This window comes from Candoia aspera, chromosome 4 (genome assembly GCF_035149785.1).
Source record: "Candoia aspera isolate rCanAsp1 chromosome 4, rCanAsp1.hap2, whole genome shotgun sequence".
Lineage (NCBI taxonomy): Eukaryota > Metazoa > Chordata > Lepidosauria > Squamata > Boidae > Candoia > Candoia aspera.
Window position 1 is genome coordinate 72,437,717 of NC_086156.1, and position 27,704 is coordinate 72,465,420.

Genomic DNA, 27,704 nt, shown 5'->3' on the forward strand with positions numbered 1-27,704 from the left:
TATTTTAGGAATGCCCTTTGTCATAGCTAAGCATTAGTTTAATTTTTTTAAATGGAGAAATACAGCCTTTTTTTTTTTTTACTGTTAATTGAGTTTCTTGTTGTGTGCTTTTGACTGTTTTTATTGCATCTTGTTAGACACTGCTGGAAAACGGATGCCTATTCATTGCTCTTTGTCCAATCCCTGTCATTTTCCCCAGATCAGTCTCTGTTCCAGCAACTGGCTATCATTACTTTATGACAGAGAGTAGCAAGCAGTTGCTTAGATGGGACCTGCTTCCAGTGAGGGCATCCAGGAATTCCAGGCTTTGTTTCAAAACATCCCTCTCCAAAAGATGGAGCTAGATCTGACAGCACATTTGTGGACATGGGGCTGGAAACAGGTGATGTGGGCTGGGGTCTCCTTAAAGCAGCCTGTCTCAGTCTGGTGCCCTTCCAATTCGCTTTGTTTTGGTTGGTAAGAGTTCTGCCTAATGAGGCCAAATGTGAGGTTGAATGGGAAGATGGACTGCTCTTAATAGAAAAGCAAACTTCTTCTTAGCTGCCTTATCAGCAGACTTTTTCTTTCCAAGATTTAGTATTCAATCCTCTAGGGGGGATCTTTTTCCCTTCATACTATTCTAAAATGTAAGCAGCAGATTGTAGATAAAACAATGTCCTTTAACTACTAAGTGAAATGCGTATAATACAAAAGTTTCCTTCCATGTGAGAAATAAACTCAGAATTGGAAACAAATGGACTCAAGTGAATAGCTCAGTTTCACCTTGGAAAAGGTTTGATCCAAATGGTGCATGGTAGAAGCCATCCCCTGAAGCAGTTGCAAATTCAGTCAGTGCAAAAGGCCTGAGGCACTGACAACCTGCATCTGCACAGTATGGCTGCCATCTCTGGCTTGCACATTTTGGATAACTACTACAGGTAGTCCTTGTTTAGCGACTGCCTCATTCAGTTACTGTTTGCAGTTACTATGGTGATGCAAGCTATTTGAAGGACATTGAGCCAGGAGCTGCCATCTCACTGCTCCTTTACGCAAGAAGAGAGAGGCTTTATGTGAATCCCTTATATACAAAATAAAACGGGACTCAGGCCCACAAATATGTATATCAAGTAAAGAGTAACAGATTTCCTGCAACCTTGTACCCTTGAATGTTGTACTTAACGTTTTGTAGCACTTTGGGGCAAGTCATATTTTACTCCACTGAAAAAAAGATGTTCTTTACCTAGCTCCCGCCCTTTGGAACATCCACCCCCCAGAGGTCCGACAGGCCCCTTCACTCCTGGACTTCCGAAAACGACTAAAGACCTGGTTTTGTCAGCAGGCTTGGAATGGGAGGGGGAATAGTTATACCTGGGGATGGCTAGCGCCCTAAGTGATTTTGAGGGGTGTCCTACACTCACGGACTGATTAAAATCTCTTGCCGCTTAGATTTTACTATATTCTTATTTTATTGTATTGTTGTACTGAAATGGTTTTAAGTTTTAACTGCATTTTATTGTAAACCTCCCAGAGTCCCCATTAGGGGGAGATGGGCAGTGAATAAATTTATAAATAAATAAATAAATAAAACTTGTGTGAAAGGTGAAAGGTCCCCTGAGCAAGCACCGAGTCATGTCTGACCCTTTTGGGGGACGCTGCTTTTATGACACTTTCTTGGCAGACTATAGCGCTGGTTTGCCATTGCCTTCCCCAGTCGTCACCTTCCCCAGCAAGCTGGGTACTCATTTACCAATCTTGGAAGAATGGAAGGCTGAGTCGACCTGAGCCGGCTACCCGAGAATCCGGCTTCCGCTGGGATTGAACTCGGGTCGCAGGGAGAGTTTCAGTTGCAATACTGCCGCCTACCACTCTGTGCTACACGAGGCTCTTGCCTAACTTAGTAGGGAGCTATTGAAAATCTAACGTAATTTTTAATATATCTTTACTAGCTGTATAAAACTTTTTGTTCTCCATTGGAGCTAGGAATATTCTGGGAATTCTGCAAATGGTTTTGCTAAACCAGGAGTGGGGAAATTCATCTGGACCAAAGGCCAGTTCCCCTCACCCCACAGCCCAGATGACATCAAAAGGTGGTGCTTTGGGGAGTGGAGACCTCATCATCTACCTGCTCAGAGAGTGATTGGGAATGCTCTCAAACTTTCTCTGTGGAAGACTATTTCAGTTCCTTCCTTCATGCAGAGATAAGAAGGAAGGGGTTGCTCCCAAGTTTCTCCTACATATCACCAATCTATTTCCCCTGCCCCTGCAAAAGAGAAGAGGGAGCTTCTCTTAGACAAGGGGGAGGGAAAGAATCTCTAAAGTGGAGTGGATCAGAGACAGGTCTTGTCTCTTCTTTGAAGACCACAGTTACTATAATAGAGTCTTATAGAGAAGAGGGAGAGAATGGGGCCCCTTTAAGCTGTTTGGCAGGGCAGAAGTGGATCCCTCCAGGCCATGTATAGCCTGTGGGCTGAAGATTCCCCTACCAATGCTAAATCATGTGAGAGATTCCCTGGATAAAAAAAAATAGCACTGTTTTGATAATTAATATCCTAACTTCTGCAAAGAAACAGATTGCAAAATACTGGAAGGCTTAGAAAACTTTGATTTCAGGGAATGGTTCCATTGGATCTATATTGGTAGTTCAGTGCAAGTACAGGTAGTCCTCGCTTACTGACTGCCTTGTCCAGCAACAGCTCGAAGTTATGATGGTGTCAAAAAACCAGCTTTGCGACCAGTCCTTGTATTTATGATCGCCACATCATCCCATGGTCAAGTGATTCCATTTGGGTGCTTTGCAACTGGCTTCCGACAAGCAGAGTTAATGGAGAACTTGGAAGTGAAGTCAGTCATGTGATGTCTCACTTAACAACTGAATGGGAAGTGACGTCATAAGCCCATCACGATCCCATGATTTTCCGTTTAGCAACTGTGGAGCTTAGTGATGAGTTGCCAGTCCCAATTGTGGTCAATAAGCGAGGACTACCTGTATACAGTAAGCTCAGTCATGAGAATGGGGAAGAGCAAATTTTCGTGTTCTATTGCTTGATTATACTATTTCACTTTCCTAGTGACATTTCATTAACTATCGATTTTTAAGCCCACGTTTATTATAATATAATGTGTCTCTTTTTTATGTTAGCATCTATCCAGCTAAAGGGAGATATGATGCTCCTGCCTGAAGCACTGGGGTAGGGATGCCTGATCCTTCCAAACTACCAGTATACAGTAGACGAGCAAAGTGCTTTAGACCCCAGCTTTGGGATTTGTTTCCTTCTCTAGTCAACATTTGATAAGAAACCTAATACAATATATGACCTTTTGCCTTGTGAGATCCAACAGATCTATTTGGGTTCCAGGATCCAGAATTTCCAAGATCAGTAATCTTTTTTCTCCATTCCTCCCTCCATCCCTCCGTCCATTTCAAGGAAATAGGAAAAATGACAGAACAATGTTCCAGAGGCCAGGGTAGGCTGAGGGGCAGGGAAGTGATGGGAGTGGGAAGTCTTTGTCATATTCCCAGCTACTGGAAATATTTTCACCTGTTTCCTTTTGTATTCAAGATTTCAAATGGTTAATTTTCATCAGGAACGTTGATAGGAAGATTTAAAAAAGGAAGGCCTCTAAGCATAAATAGAATGAAGCATTCAATGAACCTTAGTATGTATTTTCCTGACTTTACCACTGAATACAATATAAGATATATGGAGTACTCATAAATAAATAAAAAGTGTGTTTGAGATTTGTATGAGCAAACAGTTCTGACCTTCCTGAGAGAGAGAGAGCATTCATACCAGAGGGCTTGTTTTTAAGGTTGATTTATCTGAACACATTTTAAACAAACAAACATATATACACAGAAACAGGGAAGAAAAAGATGGAGGAGATGGAGGCCCACTAGTAACGAAACAGATCTACAGTTCTGAATGTAGTAATTACTCATTTACAAAGTTTATTTTAAGAAATGTACAAAGAAAATAATGTGCTGTCTAATAGAAGTAAGCTTTTTTTGTAGTATAGAATATCATATATATACTGTATATCTATATATACAAGCAACAGAGTCCATTTGAAAGAAAACAGTCCTTTTTCCTCAGTTGTTTGCATGTACATGTAATCTGAAAGCCTATCTCAAATAACATACTTGCTGGATGCCCCGACCCCTTGCCCTGAGCAGAAGTTGAAAACTAATCTTCCAATTGAGGGAGGGAACAATTCAGTTTTGTCACTGGCAAAGTAAAGCATTTCCAGCATTAGGGTATTGGGTATTTAACCCCCTACAATCTACTCTGCAAAAAAAGAACAACAGATTGTTTTAACATTTATATAATAATAATAATAATATAATAATAATAATAATAATAATAATAATAATATAAAATTTAATTCAGTTCATAATGTAGCCTTCATCAGCCTAGTACCTCTCCATATGTACTGGATGGCTTGAAAGTATGGGAACTATCCCATAAAGGAATGGCACTACCCTCAAAAAGTAAATGAAATTCATTCCAAGTTCTGTGCATTTTAGAACAAATTTTCTTCTCAAAAACAGTTGTAAGAAGTACTTGCTACTAAGAAAGTTTACTGGATGTGTTCCCCTCAAAAGGACTATTTCAATATTCATTTGGCATAGAATAAATTTCATTTGTACATCTGATTTTTTCCTCTCTTGTGTCTGAGAACACCAACAGCAAAGGGTACCAGGTTGAGAAAGGCTATCCTAAAGAATTGTGCTTTCTGACTGGGGAAATCAGAGCTAGGTGGGAGAGGGATTTTTGGATGTATGTGTCAGAAACTGCCTTTAACAGAGAGAAAGATTAATTTAACTGGGACAATGAGCCAAGTATCCATTAGCAGCATTTTTCTCTCATTCCCCAAAGGGATGTGCAAAACTGAACCAAGACCAGCAATTGCTGATTATAAACTGAGAAAGAATTTGGGATTCCAAAAGTTAAAAAGTGTATTTTTTAGAAAATTGGCAATCTCGTTTAAATGTTTAACTGGCGTTTGAGATTAGAGATCTCCATGGATTGAAAGGATTAAGACTTGAAGCAGAGGTCATAAGGGTTTAGACCTGAAACCTAATTCTAATGCCTGGAATCAACTCAGTCAAGTAAAAAGAACTAAGCAGACATTCTGATTCAGCAAACAATATATAAAGAAATTAAAGTTCTAGAAGGATATAATGAGTTATTTTAAAACTTGAAAAACTGATTCTCAGGAAAGTAAGGAGATATAATCATGATGTTACAGTAACAGCCAATCAGCACTGTGCACAATTAAGGCATGTCCAGCTACCAGTTTCCACTTTTCCAATTTCTCACAAACCAACTTGATACCAATTCACAAGTGGTTTCATTTCAGATTTCAAAATGCAGAGAGCAATCAGTGCTCATCTCTTTCCCTCCACCTGTTTAAAAAGTCACCCAATCAGTGCCCTACTCCTTACTTACCACGATTCCTGGAATTAAAAAAAAATCCTCTACCCCTTTCACTCAAAACAGAAATAAATTGCTAGTACTTTTATCCTACTCCACATACTTAGTACATTTTTTGTGTATTTATCTAGTGATTTACCAAAAAATCTCAGCACTTACTATGAGGAAATCTTCCCAGTGCATAAAGCCACCATTACCTCATTGTATTTAAAAGACCCAGGGTCAGTCCCAAAGTGAAACAAATCATTTGCACAAAAGTACTCTTAGTTTGTGTTGAAACTAACAGAAGAAAGGGATCTATTGGGCAGAAAGGATTACAAGGTTACCAGAACAAGAAAGGTAATGGTCTAAACTGGTTTGACTATTCTAGGAACATCTAATAGTATATATCTGCTATTCAGTTAGAAAAATGTGTTGGGGACCATGATTGCCACTGTCTTCCATTTATAATCCTCTCATGCTTCCCAGACTTACTTTTATTTTCATAGTACATACATCTGTAACAGAAAGATGAACAATGCCTTTTGCAACCACTACATTTTCCATTTGGATGTACCCCAGGTCATTTATCTGATTTCATCTAATGCCTTTATAGGGCATGAAATTACAGCTAATTTAAATGTTGATTTCTAGCATCCTCTAGTTAAGCTTGATTAAATTCACATAAAACCTAGAGATTACTTGTGGAATTACAATCAATATTCTGCTACCAACAGAAGGCAGCAATGGCTGCCATTAAGGCAGAGTTTGAATAATGGGACAAGTAAAAAGGAATCCTGTCTGATTATAGGACAGGCTGAGAATAAAGTTAAGGAATGCACTCTCTCCTGTTTTATTTTCCTTAAACTGATTCCACATTGTTGAAGGCACAAACTGCTGAGAAACTCTTCTTGTGCAAACATTTTAAAAATAAATAAAACATTCACAATACTACTTACTTGACAGATACTGTATACTCTAATCTCAATAGAATTAATTAGGGATGTTTTGTTGGCATACCTAGCTATTAGATTTATGCCTGTTCAATTTTCGAGGCACAAGTCATCTCCTGGGAAATGTACCTTTTCCCCTGGGCCACTCTTTCCTCACTGTGCCTGGGAATTCTCCTGCTCCTGACTAATTTATGGACGAGTGAAGAGGAAGATGCAAACTGCTAGATATTTGGACTGTGAATCAGAATGTAATACATCTTACATTCTAAAGTAGAGCTCTTTAGACATTCTTTAAAGAAGAAAACAGCAATATGGCAAATAAAAAATGCAGCTCACATTCCAAGGTAATCTGTAGAACTGAGAATTTACTTAGAAAAAATTACAAAGTTGACAATGAACCCTGAGAACAGATTAGCACATTACATTCGATCTTTTTTCTTTAAAACAAAGAAACTATGTAAGACTTAATTGGATTTTCAGCCATTTCTAACAAAAATCTTTTTAAAGCCTGCTCAAATCATTCAAATAAAAAACTGAACCATGTTTAAGACATTGCAGCTTTGTGTTCCTAAATTGTGATGTTATCTCAAATATTATTCCATTCACTTTCAACCCACATGCTGGAAAGAATCCTAAGCCCAAAGTTTGTCTACTAATACTATTATTTTTTAAAAAGTCAGTCAGAGACCCTTACCCAGTTGTTCATGTCTGAGAACCAGTACAGACTACAATGTTCACCGCTGGTGTCATGAAGAAAGACATACAAAGATAAGTAGAAAACGGCCAGTATCAGATATTTTCCAATCATTCCAAACTGGATTTAAGAAGCGCCAGTCCTAAGCTCAGGGCTTTGCATATTTTGTTTCCCATGATCATATCCAATTTCTGTATTTGGGCAGAATTTGGCAATGGGCATTAATTTCAGCAAACTGGAAACTTCAGCTTTGACTGAAAAAGCAAGCATATTTCTAGTTCTTAAGGCTAAAAAAGGCTTGAAAGTATACAAATAATGTAAATGAATTTTCAGAAGCCATGTACATACATATATGTTCAAGGGGTTCAATGTAAGGCTTCTGTGCCCTAAGAAAGCGCCCCATAATTAGCTGAATAAATTAGTAAAACATATAGCTGTAGGACAATTGGCATAACTGATCGAGGCAATTAACATTTAGTTATTCTTGGTACGTTTTTAGTGCATGGATTTTAAGAGATTCTGGTGAAACTCTTCCAAAGTGATCTTTTGTTGTCATTCAAAGCTTGAATGTGACTAAAGTGAACTAAAGACTTCCTTCTTTTCCCCTTTTCTTCCAGCACTGCTGAAAAATTCTGCTAATAAAGAGTTGATTCTCAACTGATACTATATGATTCTGGATCCAGAATCATCAGAACTGATTCTGGAGCATTCTCTGTTACATATAAACTGACATGAAACTAAGATGCCTTTTCTTTTCACCAGCAGTAGAGATAATTCACATTTACATTATGAGAGAGAGAAAAAAAACACTTTGCACATTGTGGTGAATTTGAAAAACAAACAAACCAGAAACCTGATGGGGTCCTGCTTCCAGAGCTAAAATGTGGAGTTAAGTACCTGAAATCTGGCAAAAGAACCTTGTTTGCGCACTAATACAGAAGATGCAGAAGGGCCTTATGAAAAAGGTCATTTGGAACCATACACAAACATTTGTTGGCCAAATGTGTCTTCATTATACAAGTGACTCTTTTACACCACGTTTGGTATTCTCACTTTTTTTAGTTTTTCCAGAGTCATCTTCCCTCTTGCCATGATTGTCCTCCTCTTTAATTTCACCAGAATCCTTCTTAATCTCTGGGCTGCTTATTGGCTCAAGTACAAGAGACGGAGCTGCTTCTGGGGACTTTTCCATTTCTACCTGGGAGCCATACATTGCATTCATTTTGTGTGCAATCAACCCTTCTTTCTCTGGGGGTTCTTCTATCAGTGCATCCACATCTTGACTGTGCCTGTACAGATAGGAGGCCTGTTTCACTGACCGCTTTAATAGATGCCGACGGAATGCTCTTTGGATTTTGATGGCACAGACTTCCTCATGCTTTCTTTTTAGTGTTGTGGTAATGGGCTCATAGGACACTTTGGAGGGATTTGCAGCCATAAATTTCTCCTCCATTGATTGCTTCAGGGCATCCATTTCTCCAGAGTCTCCCAACACTTCTTTTGTCAGTGCGAAGAGAATGTCCAAGCAATGTATTTTATCCCCAGGAACCATGGGCAAGTCCATAGTGACCAGTTTGATTTTATTGGGTTTAGCAATTCGCAGCGGCTCTTGCAGGGTATCCACAAATTCAGAAAGTGTGCTGTAAGCAATAAATTGTGTGGCATCAGGGTCAAACTTCTCCCATATTTCATAGAACATTTCAAAGTCGTCTTCACATAGAGGTTCACTGCTCTCCTCTGTGGCTACGTTAAAATTCTCCAAAATGATGGCAATGTACATGTTAACCACAATCAAGAAAGAGATAATGATGTAACTGCAGAAAAAGCAGATGCCAATGGAGGGGTTGCCACAGTCACCCTTCACATGGCTGCCAGGGTTCTCCAGATGAGGATCACAATCTGGGGGACCACTGTTCAAGATGGGGTTCAATAAGCCATCCCAACCAGCTGATGTGGTGATCTGAAAAAGACAGATGATGCTGTTGCCAAAAGTCTCAAAGTTGAAAATGTCATCAATGCCAGATTCCTTCTTTACGTAAGCAAAGTTTGACATTCCAAAAATGGAATAAATGAACATAACCAGAAATAGGAGGAGACCAATGTTGAAAAGTGCTGGCAGAGACATCATCAAGGCAAAGAGGAGTGTTCGGATGCCTTTTGCTCCCCGGATCAGCCGAAGAACACGCCCAATTCTGGCCAAACGGATGACTCTGAAGAGAGTGGGCGATACAAAGTATTTCTCAATAATATCCGAGAGGACAAGTCCTGAAAGACAGGAAGGTGTTACGTTTTTCTCAGAATATCATAGAATACCATATCAAAGAGATGCAATTTTCAAAAATGGTTATCAATAATTCATTCTAAAGACATAAACATTGTACAGATAGGATACAAAATTCCTCCTAATATCAAAGCCAAGTGATTGAGTGCCTATCAATCTGAAAGAAAAACAGGGCCACCCAAAAATAAGAGTGGCTTTTAAATATGTCTGAAATACTTAGATACAGAAAGGATACAAAAAACTGCATAATATGTAAAGGAAAATGACATGAAATCATACTAAACTATTATATAGCAAATATTAAAATAGATTATTAACAATATTGCTTACAGAATTTATAGAATATCAAAAGGAAGCGCTTAATAAACCAATTGCTGAGGAGGAAACAAAAGAAGTACAGTAATACAAAAATTGAAACTGAACAAATCTCCAGGACTGGACAGATTTTCTGAAGTATACTACAAGACCTTCCAGGAAATTCTAATTAAATCATTAGGAAATGAATGAAATTCAACAATGTCAAGTAATTCCTTATTCCTGGAAGGAAGCTATAATTTCTTTGATTTATAAAGAGGGAAATGACCTGACTCTTCCAGAGTTGTATGGACTATTTAATTACACAATGTAGATTATAAACTTTTTAGAGCAATAATTGTGAAAAGAGAAAATGGCCTTTAACTGGAGTGATATACTCCCATTAGGCTGGATTTGTTCTCAAGAGATATTTGAGAGATAATATCAGATATGTTTTGAATGCTATTGGTAATATATACCAGAAAAGTAAGAAAATGGCTATGATTTTCCTAGATGTAAAGAAAGCCTTTGATAATTTGGAATGGCTTCTTATATTCATGACTATAAACAAGATGAATTATAGCAAGAACTTTCTTACATAGATGCAGAGTGTTTATAAAGAAGAAACAGCCAAGATGATCATAAATGGATAACAGATGGTCTTTGCTTAACAACCACTTGTTCAGTGACTATTCAAACTTACGATGGCACTGAATGAGTGGTACTTAGGATTGGTCCTCATACTCACAACAGTCACAGTGTCCCCACAGTGATACAATCACGATCTGGATGTTCAGCGACTGGCTTCAATTATGACATTGCAGCATCCCACAGTCATGTGATCACCATTTGTGACCTTCACTGCCAGCTTCCGACAAGCAAAGTCAATGGAGAAGCCAGCAGGAGGGCGCAAATGGCAATCACGTGACATTGCACTTAACAACCTCATGGAATTTGCTTAAAGATGGCAACTGGAAGTGCTGGAACTGCCGTTGCTAAGTGGCATGGTCATGGGACATCGCGCTTTTTGACCATGTTGCTTGGTGGCAGAAATTCTGGTCCCAATTACCATTGTTAAGTGAGGACTATCTGTATTATCACAAAAATTAGCAAAGAAGATATGACAAAATTAATTTTCAGGAATCATCAAATCAAATCATAAATTAGAAATATGTGAAGATGATGTTGCATTTGTAGTTATTGACCTAAAGGACATTTTGGAACTGATAATGGAATGCTGGCAGCAGCATAGTTCCTTACTGTATCAGGATATTGGGTCAGTAAAAACAAGATCCAAATGATGACACAGTACTACAGCAAGCAGTAGGCTTTATCATTGCTGCAAAAAGGATTAGGTATTTGGGAATTTATTTAAGAAAAAGTAATAAAGGCTTATTTAAGAATAATTACTTCTTGATATGGTGTCCTGTTCAGACTACGAGGCGGCCAGACAGGATTATTATCAAAACTATTTATTAAGACAACTATTTACAACAAATAGTCCATGTGATAAATGAGGTAATACTGGTTGCCGATCAAGACCACCCAGGCAACAACAGAAGAACAGGCGAGGTTACAGAATCACACTGTGGCAAAACCGCAGAGCAGGATTCGCTGATCGAAGCTGTGTGACTGGATGTTTTTAGGGAACATGGCAAGACTGGAACTGAGGGCGAGAGTCCGCAATCTGGAACACCGACCAAACTGGGCTGGCATGTGGAAGCTAGGCTGGGCTTGACTGGATATTCTAGGCAAGGCTGAAAACTGGAAGCAAGGCTGGACTGGACTGAAGACTTGAGGCAAGACTGCAGGCTTGAAACAAGGCTGCACTGGACTGGAGACTTGAGGCAAGGCTGCGGGCTTGAAGCAAGACTGGACCAGACTGGAATTCCTAGGCAAGGCTGAGAGCTTGAAGCACGACTGGACTGGACTGGAGATCCTAGGCAAGGCTGGGTGCTTGGAGCAAGACTGGACTGGACTGGAAATTGTGGGCAAGGCTGAGAACTTGAAGCATGAATGGACTGAACTGGAGATCCTAGGTAAGGCTTGGAGCATGATGAAACTGGACTGGAAATCCTGGGCAAGACTGTAAGCTTGGAGCATGACGAAACTGGACTGGAGATCCTGGGCAAGGCTGGAAACCTGGAGCATGACAAAACTGGGCTGAAGACTCTGGACAAGGCTGGAAGCTTGAAGCAAGGCTGGAAATGCACCTGGAACACACAGAATGGCGGTGGTGAGGTCCAAAGCTGGACGCGAGGCTGAGGTTGCTGGATTCGGCAGGGAGAAGATCCTCTGTGGCAGTGGGTGCAGGATACAGGTCCTCCTCAGTAGGAAACACAGGCGCTGATTTCCCTCTGGCTACAGACTAGGTTTCTGACGCAGGTAAGGACTCTTCCATGGGGGCTGCGAGCTCAAAGCCAGACCACTTATTCTTTGCTTAGACTTGGAATTATGTATAAATTCTAATCCAGCCTTTTCACTAGAGATCACATATACTTGCATATGATGTTATCAGCAAGAGATGACTACAGGAGACCTCAACAAGCCCTATTTCTTGAATGTGATCCTTGGATTAAGGCAAAGACTCTCCAGCAGCTTGTTCTTCGCGTGTCTGCCTTTTATGCCAATCCTTTGCACGCCTATTCCCTTCTGCAGCCAATCGGGCTGCCTTCTCCTTCACGCACTTTTCTGCATGTCTTTCACACACGCTGATTGGAGGATTCAAATCCTCCTCCGAAGACTGGCCAATCAGCGTTTGTAATTTCTCCCGCACTGCTGAGTCATTTCTGGGTTTTGCTTTCCTGGTTTCTTCCTGGTAAGTTTCTGTTTCCCCTTCTGACACAGAAAGAGTTTTGTTTTCTGGGTCAGAGGCTGGCTGAAACCTCACACATGGAATTATATAATGGCAGATATTTCAAGATGGAGAAAATTGAAATCCTAGTTTGGAAGGATAGCTGTGGTAAAAATAAATGTTTTGCTAAAGAAGGCTCAATTTTTTGCCAAGTACCTGACCTTTGATTATGTGACCTCAGGGATGCCATGATGGTTGTAAGTGTGAGGACCAGTCGCAAGTCACTTTTTTCAGCCCTGTTGTAACATCGAACGGTTGTTAAACAAATGATCGTAAGTCGAAGACTACCTGTACCAAAATTTAAAATATATTACCATAATTGTCTAACTTGGATAACTGATTGGATTACAACATCTTACAGGTATATTGTGTCTATGGAAGAAGCTTGACTTCCAGGTAGTCTGCACAAGTATCTTTGATTTTATATAAATAGAAAAATACAATTTTTTAAAGGATCATTCAAGAATATGTAGTGTTCTAAAAGTACAGGATGAATATAGAAAAAGAATTCCAGATCAATTACCACTTGCTTCAGTATTAAATATTTATTTTTATGAAGGAGAATGTATAAAGAAATTTGGTCAGTGGAGTGATGATAATTCATATAGATTGCAAGACTTTATTAATAAGACAAAGATTAAATCATTTGAGATTCTCTCCTCAGAATGGCTAGCACCACCTCATTGGTTTCAATAACTGCAAATAAGCATACAGTCCAAAAGGAATTACAAAACAAGGTGGGATGCTAAGATACTTGACTGACTTCAAAAAATTTATCATACAAAATTCAGACCATTTAGTGGGGTTTATTTATAAGCTGTTGCTAAGTATGATCCAGAAAGTGAACAAGTTGAAGGCTGTATGATTAACTGAATACAGAATTTAAATAGAATAATTGACATGCAGCAACAGGAATATCAGATGGAACTAAAATATTAGATTTATGGTTAATATTACTCTATAGATCAAATGGTGCAAGATGTCCTATTGATGTATGGATTACTGAACACATTCCTATCCCAGAAAGTTTTTGCCAACTAAGCTTTTATTTTATTTAAAATTTATTTTATCCAGGGTCTTTGCCTCTGTATTTTTATAGCTTTTACAAATGACTGGCTTTATATGGCAATGTGGTTTATATTGCTGTGAGATTCCCAGGGTTCTTCCAGGTGGCTGCATTAAAGTACTCTCGCCTGACTTTGAGACGTCAGGAAAGTATACTGAGACTGTATTGCTCTCATTGCCCATCCTTATTCTTCAACAGGAGTGAGGCTGGGAAAAGTTGCAAATTAAGGAAAGGGACTGATAGATTTCCTGTCTTCGTTTCCCCTCCCACCTACTGGTGGGAAAACAACCACTGATCACTCTCCTATTGTGAGGTGGGATGGGATTGGCAAAGCACAGACAGGTGGTTAGGATGGCAGGTTTAGCCACCTGTCAAGCTGCGGACTAACAAATGTTCCTGTTTGGGGCAACCCCTTCTCCATGCCTGTGACCTGTCAGTTTGTCTATTTCTGAAAGCAGGTCTAACGTTCGTCTGAAATAGCTAAAAATCCATGTTAAAAAATACCCCAGCTAACAGATTATGCATGTGGAGGATGGTCATGGAATGAAGCAGAAGGCAATGACAATGAGCTCAGCCAGTGCTGCAAGAGAATGGCAGTGCTGACTGGCATTGGGTCCAAGGAGTCCATCTCCAATTTTTGGCACCCATGCTCCCAAAGCCAGGATGCAATAGGCAAAATAGTGCAGCTCTCCCCAACATAACAAAACAATAAAAAGTATGAAAGCCCTTGTCAGCAGAAGCAATGAAATCCTATAAAGGTGGCAGAACTAGCAAAGCACAGCAGGCAGAACCAAGCTCTCTTTCCAGGTTTAAACTGGTCTTCTGTGAAGTAGAAATATGGGTAAAGAGTCTGAACTCTGTGTCTATAAGAAGCTTCCATTAGAAAGCAGTGATGCAGCATTGGAAAGCACTGGTCAGGCAGGTGCCACTCCAGAATCCAAGGGGCCAGTATCCCCTTCAGTCCATGCAAAAGTGGCTACAGAGGGCAGTGCCAAATAGCTGAAGGGGAGGAGTCATACCCCTAGGAGCCTAGAGTAGGCAGTAGGAGTTGGGCAGATGCCAGCCACATCAGCAAAGTGTGCCAGATCTTGACAAAAATTGTTTTGGGGAAAAAGAGAAAACTCTGGTTTAAACCTAGAAGAGCTAAGGACAACTTTAAGCTGCCAGAGCTACACTGGGGATGAGATGAAGGTGACATTATGATGATGGGGCAGGAAAAAATGATTACCCTGAAAGGTTTGTCATTTGTTTAGGATCAAGTGAGGAAGAACTCTCAGAGTGATGTGCAGGCATGATAGATAGCAGGATATATAAAGACTGATCCAAAACATGCCTTTTAAAGGACGGAAACAGAATGTAGCTTGAACTGGAGGTCCCACTTATAGTCATGAAGCATTCTAGTTTCATAATCAGAAATATGGATTGCACATAAACAGCAAAGAAAATTCAAATTGTAATTATTTTAATACTTTTGGGGGATTTGGCAATATTACTAGAAGAGCCATCAGTTCTAGGTAAGAAACCAGATGGATAATCTTCCAGAGGATGGGTGATGCAGGGAAACTTGGTCATCTATAACTTTGTTCTCCATCAAGTTATGAAGGGAACAGACATACTCTGGAATAATTTTCAAAGATGATTTCAGTACTTTTGTAGAACAAGGGTATCTCATCACAACCTCCAACCACAGATACTTTGGGACTCAAGGTTTGTTAGGGTGAAAGCCGACATACAATTTTAGCAATAACGATCACAATTGTTACTTGGTCCAAGTTGTCGGCTCAACTTCAGCCAAACTTTGCAATCTATTTTGTACATGGGCATATCATGCCAGCATGTACAAGTACAGTTTATCTGTTCTTTCAGTCTTGAAAGAATTCTTTTTCCTCATTTTTCAGGCCCTTTTAAAAACATTTTAAACTGATGCATTTATTCATGCATGTCTTCATCTTTAATATTGCTTTTAAAAAGTCCATGACATGCATATTTATAGACACATATCTGTTCCAAGAGTTGGGTGTAAGGTAATGTTGGTTATATAATCGCTGCTCACTAATTGTAGTTATCCTTTGCCATCTTTACTCTTACTCTACAACTTCCATTGTGCATACTGTAGGATTGAAGAATTTTAGAAACAAATCAGTGATGCTTATATTTTTCTTACCTACAATGGAGAGAATGACCACAACCAAGTCAAAGATGTTCCAGCCATTAGTGAAAAAGTAGTACCGCAGGGCAATCATCTTGAGAAAGCATTCAGATGTGAAGATGACAATGAAGATCAAGTTGATCTGGGCAAGGATGTTTATCTTGGTTTGGCTTTGGTCATCTGTTTCCACCATCATTGTTACCATGTTAAGACAAATGAGGATCATGATGACTATATCAAAAGCTTGCTGAGTCACAAGGTCAAAGATCATCCCTTGATATTTGTTCTTCAGTAATTTGGAAGGTGTACGACAGAAGCACAGGAAAGGTTCAAGACACATAGACAATGACAAACATGGAGGTGAAAGAAAGGGAAGAGAAATGGAGAAAAACTCAAAGAAGAAAGTTGAAATGGGCAAAGGGCTAATACTAAATCATCCAGTGTGCCACCCAAAAATAAAATTCTAGCATATTTACTGCCTTGAGGTGGTTGAAGAAACAAGAAATAGCAATAATAATTATTTTTTAAAAAGAAGCAAGTTTCTCAACTCTGTACTAAAAAGTGCATATTTTTTCCTTATATTTTGTTAGTAATGAGAAAATACAAAGATCCCTGTATTGCACTAAAATCTCATCTTCTGCTTAGACAACCGGCCCCTTTGGTTTCTGAGGTTTCCTAAGGGAGGGATGGGTAACCCACAGCCCATTTAGTGGACCCCAGAACTTACTGATACATTGCTGTTGAAATTTGGTGAGAAAATGGCTAATGTTGGACTGTGAGACTTCCTGTAAAGTCAAATTCATCCAATTTTACCCATAATATTTCCTAACTTCTATGAAGTAAGCTGAAATGTTTTAATCTCATCCATCTGGTAACATCATTGTCTTCCAAGACATGAACCATGTGCCCTTGGAGAGAGATAATAATCTAAGGCATTACTTGGATTCACTTATAATATATCTTTGCATCTATAGGGACCACCAGGATACTCAATTTCATGGTTGTAAAGCATAAAGACAATACTACTATAAAGGTGACTAGATTTCATGAGCAGATAAAAGTCAAATGATGGTATTAGAAAACAATGGGAACTGTAGGACTTTGATTTCAGAAAAAAAGGGATGCAAAGGAGAGAACGAAATAGCAGAAAAAGTTGGTAGAAAAACATAGTGATCAATTAGGGGTGTATGAAGAGTTGCTAGAAACATGACTTCCATTTTTTTTCTCCATTTTTACCCTTATGTTAAATAGACTTCATAGCAATTCTCATAACTCTAGGGAGGAACATTCATCACCTGTAGACAGCTGTATTCTTTATTTTTGTGATCCCTAGAGTCTTGTACAGTAAATTCTCAATTTACCAGACTAATGTGGGGGGGGGAGGTGTCTGTTAAAGCAGAATCTCCATTAAATCCAAATGGGATTTTATACATGTGCAGAAGCATACATTGTACAGATTTTGTCTGTTGCATCCAAAGTCTGCTTAGCCAAGGTCCATTAAATCAAAGGTTGACTGTTCCTTTATTTCCTGTAGAAATTTGGCTCAAAAGAATTTTATTTTCTATGTATCTAAAAAGAAATGACTGACCTTTGCAAAGTAAGTTAGTTTTGTGTGCAACTTTTATTCTGTGTTTATAGTCAATAAAAGCCACTAAAAATGTGAGAATAATATAGTAGTATCATTTAGTGAGGCAAATCCAATATTCTGAAAAGTTAGACCAGCTTTTATATCTAAATAAGGGGGTCTGAGGAAATCTTTCCCATGGACACTGACCATAGACTTGGATCTTGAGAATGGCATACCTGGGGCCTTGGGATAGGCTTCACTGGTTTTTTTGAGCCCAGTTTCTTCATGGCATTGTAGTATTTCTTTTGTTCCTCTGTCATGAAGATATCTTTGCCTCCAAAGTAAAAAAAGAATCACCCTTATTAGACATGATGTGAAACCATGTTGTTGTTGTTATTAATTTTCAAGTTAGTACCAGAGACCATGCATCAATGTCACAACGCATGCCAGTATTGGTAATATGTATCTGTCTATCTCCTGCACTTTTTTGGAATGCCTTAATAAAAAGATTTTTTTAAGGTGTATTTGTTGGGAAAGTTTCTCTTCTTTGTAAGTTGGGAGTACTTCTTAGGGACGAATAAGGCCTCACTCAAAGTAAGCTTACTACTCTGCATGTGTTCAGTGGATTATTATGCTGGTTATCAGGACAGGTTCCTGGGCTCTGGGACTTCAAGGTGGGCTTCAGTCTTAACATCTGATCCCTGAAATTGAACTGTAAGCCAGTTACTGAATCTGCAGTTACAGGCTCACAGATCATTCACAGCAATTTGTGAAATCACTTCTAAAAAATGTTTATAATTTTATCCCAAGCATATTAGGCTTCTGCTTTGGTCAGCTCCAATTTATGTAGTTCTACATACTTGGGAAAGCAGATAGCAATTTCTATACTGGAAAACCAGAACCAAAATTTGTCATGGAGCTCCAGAACGGAAGAGAAGCACATATTGGCCTCTGCCATTGGTCAGAGACCCTGGACCACTAGACGGCTGCACTGTACCCTTTTCTCCTGGGAAGAGCAGCCAAAAAGTGATCAGCCTGGACCCATCCAATAACTACAGGGAGCTTGCACTGAGGGTAAGTCGATTGTTGGCATTGCTGGTAAAAAACATCTCCAGAACTACTTATTGGAAAGAGAGGGCCTATGCTTTCGAACAAAGAAACAAACAAATAAAAGACACTTATCTTTTTCTTTTGCTGGTTGAAATTGTCAATGATTACACCAATAAAGAGATTGAGAGTGAAGAAAGCCCCAAAGATGATAAAGATGACAAAATAAATATACATGTACATATTCACTTCATACTGAGGTTGTTCCTCCTCCTGGAAAAGCAAAGGAAGCAATGAACTCCCTGGTAGTTCCTCAATGAGAGCTTCAGAAGAGGGAAAGTGACTCTCTCTTTTCAAATTACCTCACGGGAGTCAACAGCTGCATACATGATGTCCATCCAGCCCTTGAAAGTGGCCTACAATGAAGAATAATGCAGGACATATTCATTCTGGTTGAGAATAGAGAACAGTGAATCTGTAAAAACATGTTTTTACAGCACACAACAGGCAGTTCAACCTGGAAGTTGCATCTTCCATTTTCTTTTTCTAAACTTTTGGGGGAAAAAAGAATAAAAAATAGAAGAGTTGCCTTGTGAAGGGGGAACAAGAAAGGATGAGGACAGCTATGTTTATTCCATCACACAACTGGCTTCGTTAAAACAGGGAGATAAAGGAGATTATATCACCTCATTAGCATGTCCCTTTTAATGCAAAATAAAACCACCTGCTATATATATTGATTGAGCAGGTACAGGAACAACAAATATATTTGTTCTGAACCATCTAGTTTGTTTTTTTTAAGAACAAACAGGGGAAGAGAAAATAGAATAGTACATGCTCACGTCAGCAGGACATTTCTTCATAAAAACAAATAGAAGTAGAAACTCAACCTTCATGGATGCAAATTACCTTTCCTCTACAGTGTAACCTGATGAAACTTATTTCTGAATGTGACCCTTGGAGGGGGACATACTATCCAAAGTGTTTTGAGTTTTCAGTGAGGGCGAAGGGTAAACACCACCACCACCCCATATTAGAGGTGGAAATAGGGTCTATTCTGAAGGAATAGGAGACATTTTCTTTGCAACCAATATATAACTCCAGCATGAAGACATAAAAGTATATTTTGAAGTTTGGGTTTCTTCCAGATCAGACAAGCAGAGAAAGTTTTAGAGTTCAGAGTTTAATGTTTAGTTGGGACACTAATAATTTGGCATGCCAGGGGCTGATTGAGAGTACAGCAATCAAAATATACAAAACTGTCTCAGGCACAGGTGATCTTATAGTGAAATATTGCTGAACCTTTCTTTCAAGACCACAAAGGACAAAGAATTGAGTCTGGCTAATTAAAACAATCTTCTAATGCTTTGTGGGGGAACAGGACATTAGAAATGTCATGTAGTGGGAAAGATTTACTGAAGTGGATGCCATTGCATTAATAAGGGGCTTTGCTCCCCTGTTTCTGCAGATCCAGGTCAACTTGCTGTTTAATCTCTAGGATGGCTGTCTTAGGCCCAGAAATTCTAAAAATTGGACTGTTAGGTCACAATAATTTAAGTTCAAAGCAATGTTTTTCTTCCAGAAAGAAATAAACCTATTGGCTAGGATTAACTAGGCCAAAGAACCAGCCGAGGAGGCTAGTGTTAGCTGGCAGGTTCTCATATGAGCTTCTATGTGTGCAAGGCCAGGTTCCACCTAAAGAAGAATGTTTTCTAGGGGAAAGCATGCTTACTTACCACTTGCAAAAGGGAGAGATAACCTAAGCCCACGTTGTCAAAATTGACCTTGACATTGACCCAACGGACATCAGTGGCATTTTCAACGTTGATAAGGTTTATGCAGTCACTTTTGTTGTTTACGTGTTGGATTTCAAAGAGGTCACCTGTGGTGGTATTGACACAGCGATAGTACTTCCCTGCAAAGAGGTTGACCCCCATAATGCTGAAGATGAGCCAGAAGATCAGGCATACCAAGAGGACATTCATGATGGACGGGATGGCCCCCAAAAGAGCATTTACAACCACCTAGTACCCAGAGAAAGAATCTACTCAGGATTTAATAAAAGCAAATAAAAAACAAAACTTTTCACAAATTCAGAATATGGCCCTTTTAAAAAGTTGGTTTTGTCTTAAATTCTGAATTAGGGTGGAGAAGAGAATTCAAATTTAATTTATACTAGTGGAGAAAAGGCAGTAAGATAGAACATTAACATGTCAAATCTTTATAGATATTTTAGAGCTACTGGTAATCTGAGGGTTCACTTGCTATAGATAATTCAGAGGTATCAGAAGTCTGTAAATTTAGTTTAAAGCAAGAATCAAGAGAACTGAGTCCTAAAACATTATATTCATAATAAATAAATAATTGTATAATAATTTTAATATAATCTAAATATAATTTTATAATAATAAAAACAAATAAGGCTGTCAAGATTCTGTCCCAGTGCCTGGAGGTATAATGGGCTGTGAGAATAACCTTGGGAGACAGGAGGAAGAGCTGCAGCCAGGGCAATGGGGGTGGAGAAAATGTCTCAGAAGGGATCCTCCCTAGTTCTCCAGAAAGTAAAGGCAAGGGAAGGGAGAAGTGCTTTCAGAATGGCAAGATTCTATTACTGTAACCTTACAATAAAGGTAGAGTTAGTATTCATGATTTTGGTTTCCTGTCTGGACTACTTCAAAGGGCTGACAGGGGGCTGTATGGATTTGAATGGGGAGGAACCATCTCCAACTCAATCCTACCACGACCGAGTGGCTGTGGGTATTTGAATTGCCCTGATCTGGAGATATTCCATCTTTGACCTTGGATGGGGTTGCACCTGTAAGGTTGGTACACAATCTGGGGGTCTTCCTGGACTTGCAACTCCTGCCTGAAGAGCAGGTATCACCTGTGGCTAGGAAGGCCTTTGTACAACTCCATGTGGTGCACCAGTTGCATGCTTTCCTAGATTGGGGCCCTTCAGACAGTAACTCATGCTAGTCACCTTGCAGCTTGACTACTGCAATGCTCTCTACATGGGGCTACCCTTGAAGACCACCCAGAAGCTTCAACTGGTCCAGAATGCAGTCATGCGAGCAGTAGTGGGCATGCCTTGGTGTCCCTATGTAACACCTCTGCTTCATGAGCTGTACTCATTGCCATTTTGCTTCTGGGTGTGATTCAAGCTGCTGCTTGTTATCTATAAAGCCCTACATGACATAGGGCCTTGTTACTTGAGGGACCACCTGTCTCCCATAACATCTGCCCAGCCAATTCAATCTTGCAGGGTTGGCACGATTCCATTCCTTTGATTAAACAATGTCATTCTTCAGGACCCAGAAGCATGCCTTCTATGTAGCAGTGCCTGCCCTCTGGAACAAGATTCCCCCTGAGGTCTGGATGGCCCCTACTCTGCTGTTGTTTAGAAGAGCAGTGAAGACCTGGCTCTTTGCCCAGGCCTACGGCATTTGCCATAGTTTTTTCTTTATTTCTTTATGTTTTATTGTAATTTCTTTGTTTGATTGTTGTGAGCCACCCAGAGTCATTGAGAGTTGGGCAGCATACAAATCCTCCTCCTCGTCCTCCTCCCCACCCCACCCCGGAGGTAAATGTCTCCAACTTTCATCTCCACTTATTCATAACACTTTTGGAATAGTCTTGAGCTTGTAATCATCTGTCAGGACAAAATGAAATCATTCCATGTCTACCACTATAACTTCATTAAAAGAAAGGCAACATGTAAATACAGTCGAGAAAAAAATGGGTAACCAATATTGCCAGTCCAAATAAATGCTTTCAAGGCAGGCTTGAGTTTTAACACTATTTTCTATAGGAATTACATTCTAACTCTCTGAAATTCCTACTGCATGGAAGGAAACTGAAGGAATAAAATCATGGAATGTCACACCACACCTACCCTCATGCCTTCAAACCTGGACAAGGCCCTAAGAGGTCTCAGTGCTCGGAGTGTCCTCAGGGATTTGATAGCTCCCAGCTCCGAATAGCCGAGCCAGTTTGCTGTTAGACTAATGAGGGAGACCTGGTAAGAAAATGAAATGCTTAGTAACAAACTTGATAGAAATTACAGAAGAAGGAATAGAGTTCTGCATCGTTCATTGAGGATGTATCTAGGTTAGCCTTCCCATAACCCCTGAGCCTTTTCCTGCTTGCATGTAACCATGATACAAACATATCCTGGCAACATAATTTTTCTGCCATGTCCCCATGATGCCTTCATCTTGTGCCTGGCCCATGAGTGAGACAGTTATCCTTAGATGTACCTGTGTTAAAATACTGTACCCCTTTAAGCAGACAACATCCAGTGACACAAGGTTGTGTGCATTCTATTACACTTTGTCATACAGTACATTGATGGATGAAGAGTCAAATGATCAGGAGCAGATTCTATCAGAAAGGCACTTACTGGCCATTTCAAACTGATCCATACATACTCCCTCCCTTCCAGGTTAGCTTTGTCTGCAGGCATTTTACTGTTGCCTGCTGGTAAGATCCTAAAGAGGGCAGCAAAGCCAGAAGAACCAACCAATTGTTTGGCTGATCATGCTCTTCCTCTCCCTCTCCTCCTCCTCCTTCTTCCTAGCATTTTCCTGTTATCACGGGGTCTGCTTTTCGGATCCTGAAACACCACTTTCCCCGATTGTCCGCACCCTCAAGGCACAGACCCTCAATTTGCATGTCCTTATTGATGGTGTCTTGCCATCTCTGTTTTGGTCACCCCCGTGGCTGCCGGCCATCGATTTTAAGACGGTAAACTATTTTGGTGACAGTGGAAGGTTCTGCTCTAAGGACATGTCCATACCAACAAAGCCGGCTTTCTCTCATCTTCTCTATAATTAATGACACGCCTAGGTGTTCTCGGATGGCATCATTTGTGACGTGATCAAGCAGGGAGATGCCTGATACCCAACGGAGCATGCGTATTTCCATAACATGGAGGTGGCTGTCTATACCCTTCGTTGCTGCCCAAGACTCGATTCCATACAGTGCCACAGGGCGAACGATTGTCATATAGATCTCAGATTTGAGAAGGGTTGGTATTTGTTTGTCACAAAGCACATCAGTGAGTTCTCGCCAGCGCAACCAGGCCGCATTCACCCTTGCTCGCACATCACCGCTGATGCCACCATTACCTTGGAGATGGGAGCCAAGCTACCAAAAGATATCCACCTTCTTTAAGTTTTCTCCATTTATTTGGAGTGTCCCATGGGTGGTTACAGTCTCTAGGTACTCAGTTTTCTTTATGTTCAGGTGGAGTCCAAAATGGCTGAGGCGGTCATTCCATGCCTGTACTTGCCACTGCAGTTCATTCCTAGTAGTAGAAGCAAGCATGACATCATCAGTGTAGAGTATGGTCCAGGGTGCCTTTCACTGCAGATCTTGTGTGATGGTATCCATGACTAATATAAATAGGAGTGGCAACAGCGTGGAGCCTTGGTGTACTCCGACCGTCACTGGAAAACTGTCAGAGAGGCCAGCTGAGCATCGCACACAGCTACTAGTGTTCTTGTATAGCATTTTGACCCAGTCGATGAGTAATTCAGGAACCCCACGATCACGAAGGGTATACCAAATCAGTTGGTGTGGAACACGGTCAAAAGACTTTTCCAAGTCTAGGAATGCCATGTGCAGTGGTTGGGTCTTCTCTCGGTGTTTCTCTATAAGCTGGCGAGCTGCAAAAATGGCATCGGTAGTCCCGTATCCTTTGACAAAGCCACATTGATTGGCGGGAGTTGGACGATGTTGTGAATGCGCTGGTCCAAATTTTTTTTCCAAGTTCTTCATAGTATGGGATAAGAAGAGAATTGGGCCGTAATTTGCGCAGTCAGCTGGGTCGCCCTTGTTTTTAAATATGGGGACTGTTATACTCATTGACCAATCAGTCGGTACACAGCCATTACTTGTTACGACATTAAAGAACTTGGTCAGCCAATGTATCCCTGTATCGCGGAATTCCTGCAATTTCCAGAAATCTGTAGGATTTGGCTGATCATGCACTGCACATCATAATCAGAACAGCATCATTCAGCAGCCATTCAGAACAGATTCAACAGAGGGAGTATACGGATCAGCAATAGGAACATCAAATTCCATTCTACTATAGTTTTCTGCCAACTTAGTGGTGGGTTGATAACATTTTAACTCAGCCATGGGGACTTTTAGTCTGATTCCTGAATACATGTCAAATATCCTTAAGTATTTATCAGAAGGAATCTGTTTTCTTATATTTCAGGGGCCATACTTTGAAATGGAAACTAACAGAATCACATGGTTAACCAGATTTTAATGCAAGACCAAAAGGGAATCTTTGGGAATCTTTCCCAGATCGCTCACTTCCAGGAAGTTGCAACTTACATCAACAATGAGGAAGTCCAGCCAGCACCAAGCATTGGTGAAGTAGACCTTGAACCCATAGGCTACCCATTTGAGCAGCATCTCAAGAACGAAAACATATGAGAAGACCTTATCAGCAAACTCCAAGATGGTACGAATTGTATGCCTGCGTTCTATGTAGATGTCTTCAAAAGCCTGAAAGGGGAATTAAAGCTGAGCAGTCTGTGGGACTCTTGACAACACAGAAAGGCACCAAAAGCAGCCACAGCATGAGTGTCACTTACCCTTCTGGGCATGCCTACGTATTACTGAAGGGGGGTTATAATCAATACACACAAGGACTTGGACACTAAAGATAGATGTGAAAATATATAGAAAATACCTGGGAATCCCATATTTAATTTCTAATGAAAGCTTTGAAAATGGGTGAATAGAAACCAAGATGGAACTGAGTAATATTTCTAGATGACAGAAAGAAGGATATGGGGATACATTCAGTTAATCTGTGCTAAGTATGTGCTCAGAGACATGTTCCACAATTCTATGTTCACCTTCCTACACTACTACTAATGCTACTGGTGGTGGGATTTCAGGGTTTCAACAGAAAACAGCAGTACTATAAGCCTAAAGAACACCAAACATTGATCTACATGATACCTTTACCATATCATTGCCCTGGGTTTTCCTTATATATCTTCTGGTCTTATCAAATCTTGGAGATTTTCTTTTGAAAAGAATGGAAGTTTAGTACAAGCTCCGAGGACTTACCCTAATGCTATTTTTCTAAATTGCTTTCTCTTGTGTATCAGGCATGTGAGCTTATCCCTGCTTTGGTATATCTTCGTTATTACTGTTTTAATAAACACCATATTGTCCAGTGTGATTTATTTTAAGCAGGTTTAGCGCTAATATGTTTTCTTTCACTTCCTGTATTAAAATATAGCCTTGTAGAATTTCAGTGAGCATTATATTAAATGAGCATGAGAACTATATTAAAAATGTTTTAAGAACCATATGTAGCTTTTTCTAGTTATTGTCATTTTAACAACTTGTTTATTTCCTCTTTCTCATGTTCATATTTCCCATAAAACATATTCTACCATTTAAAAATAATTTTAGCAAGTTATAAAAATAACTGGTCAGTAGTGCATTTTAGTGCACTTTAAATATTTTGTTTAAAGACTGATGAACAGTTGCTGCTCAGATTTTTCTGCATCCAGAGATCTGTCATGGCCATTAGATTTTTGATTCCATACTGTGCTACAGCTGATCCAGAGGCAAACCAACTTAGATGCTTGTTGCAAATAGCCATGAGGTACCTGAAAATTACCATTTAGATTGACATTTGGAGTGAGTCCTCATCTAATCTCTCCTTGATTTCTTAGAATACTGCTGGTTGGGCTGATAAAATTCCAGCTACCTCCTTTATTAGCTACTTAACCAACCATGGTATTTTGTTCCTATAAGAAACCTAAATCATCACCAAGATAAATCTTGTGGGATACTACTTGCAGTTAATTAGTGCTACACTTAGCAAAGAGGATTGCAGAGTAAGTACTGCATTCCCAACACCATCGTGAGGATACAGTCTGGCTTACTCAAAGTGAAGACTCATCTTTGGCTAGTGATGTTTAATTTCTGGTTGAAGTTTAACCTCAGTGCAATGGGCCTGCCCATTCCAATAATCTTTGGAATTCAGTAAATTTCAGTGGCCTGGAGGAGGACACTGTTAGATGAACTACTAATCCAAATCTCTCTCCAGAGTTGTTGCTTGCTATGTTCAGTTTACTAGGGTGCTTCTCAAATAGTGAGTCCAGGATGCTAAATGGCAAATTGACTTAAGTCTATTCCCAGTGATGCTAGGTCTCGGAGACCAAATCTGAGTCTGCAGGCAACTGAAATGTTATCATCTTGGAACTGCCAAATCACAGAACTTTACTGCAGCCTCAGCATAGCATTCTTCCATCTGCTTCATTGGAAGACAGCTGCTATATTAGGAAGACAGTCAGCCTATGTGACTCAGGGTGATCAGAACAGTTGGACATATTTTATTACACCCAGAATTTTATAGTGATTGACACAATAGATTTATTAAAACCCTTTAATAAACATTTCCTGGCTACCCAGATTAATTCCTTCTCACCCTTTTACTTGTGGACCTGCAGTTTAGCAAAATTTTGTAAAGCAGCCCATAGACCGTGGCAACAGGTAACTCCAGTAAAACCGGTAATCTCTCTCTCTCTCTACAACTGTAATATATACAGTAATCTCCTCTTGCTTTCATGGTACTATCAACTTTAGTTCTTATAAGCTATTTTAAGTGATGGTGTTTGGCTAGAATAAATAATTCATTCAAAGAGTTTATTTATTCTGGGAACATAGAGGCACTGCACCAAACCGGGGGCAGCACCAAAGCCTGTAGTGGAAGTGGCCAATATCAGTAACTAGAAAATAAACTTTAGCTCTATTTTTGGCTTGAGTTGAGAGAACAGTGACTGAGTTGCACTGAAACTGCCTTTCTGGAAGAGGCTGGATCATAAATGTGATCATAAACATAATCTGCTGAATTCAAAGTGGCTTGTGTTTTTACTCCTCTAATAAAATACAGGATGGTGCCTATAAAATCTAACCAATTAGGAAGACTAGCCTATACTCTTAAAAGAAGCCTATTACTAGAGTAATTTAAAATCACCCTCATTCTAACTTGTATTACTGTAGATGGAAAACTCACTGCAAAGGAGAGACACTCACCAGGGCTCCGCTGCTGAGGAGAATCATGAATATAATGAAGGTCTCAAACCAGTTGTGCTCCACAATTTTGAAAGATATTTTCCGAAGATTCCACCACTTCGCTCCCTTTTCCGTTTTGATGTCAACGTACAGACAAGGACACCTTTGGACACAGGCTGCAGGGGAAGAGAGAGAGAGACAGGCAATGGTGACGCTGCAGCTGCCCTACCTTGCTTTAAATCTATGCCATGTACTTGAAATATTCATTCATTCATTGCAAACTACACAGGCATTTTGTTATTTCAATCAATCAATCAATCAATTTTTATTTTATTACGGTCACAGACCA

The 27,704-nt window shown here is 39.8% G+C and overlaps 1 protein-coding gene across 4 annotated transcripts in view; it reads right to left on the reverse strand.

Annotated features, from left to right (window-relative positions):
• Positions 1–6,810: 6,810 nt before the first annotated feature.
• The window catches only part of SCN4A (sodium voltage-gated channel alpha subunit 4), a 69,632-nt gene continuing 48,738 nt past the window's right edge, over positions 6,811–27,704 (reverse strand). For all 4 annotated transcript variants that reach the window (XM_063300515.1, XM_063300514.1, XM_063300513.1 and 1 more), the window contains exons 17-25: positions 27,377–27,531; positions 24,647–24,820; positions 22,191–22,313; positions 20,035–20,322; positions 18,661–18,714; positions 18,434–18,571; positions 17,488–17,592; positions 15,700–15,970; positions 6,811–9,305 (exon numbers count right to left, since the gene is read on the reverse strand). In XM_063300515.1, the coding sequence (XP_063156585.1) occupies positions 8,053–9,305; positions 15,700–15,970; positions 17,488–17,592; positions 18,434–18,571; positions 18,661–18,714; positions 20,035–20,322; positions 22,191–22,313; positions 24,647–24,820; positions 27,377–27,531 (2,561 nt within the window). In that variant the 3' untranslated portion in view covers positions 6,811–8,052. The remainder of the gene's footprint in view (positions 9,306–15,699; positions 15,971–17,487; positions 17,593–18,433; positions 18,572–18,660; positions 18,715–20,034; positions 20,323–22,190; positions 22,314–24,646; positions 24,821–27,376; positions 27,532–27,704) is intronic.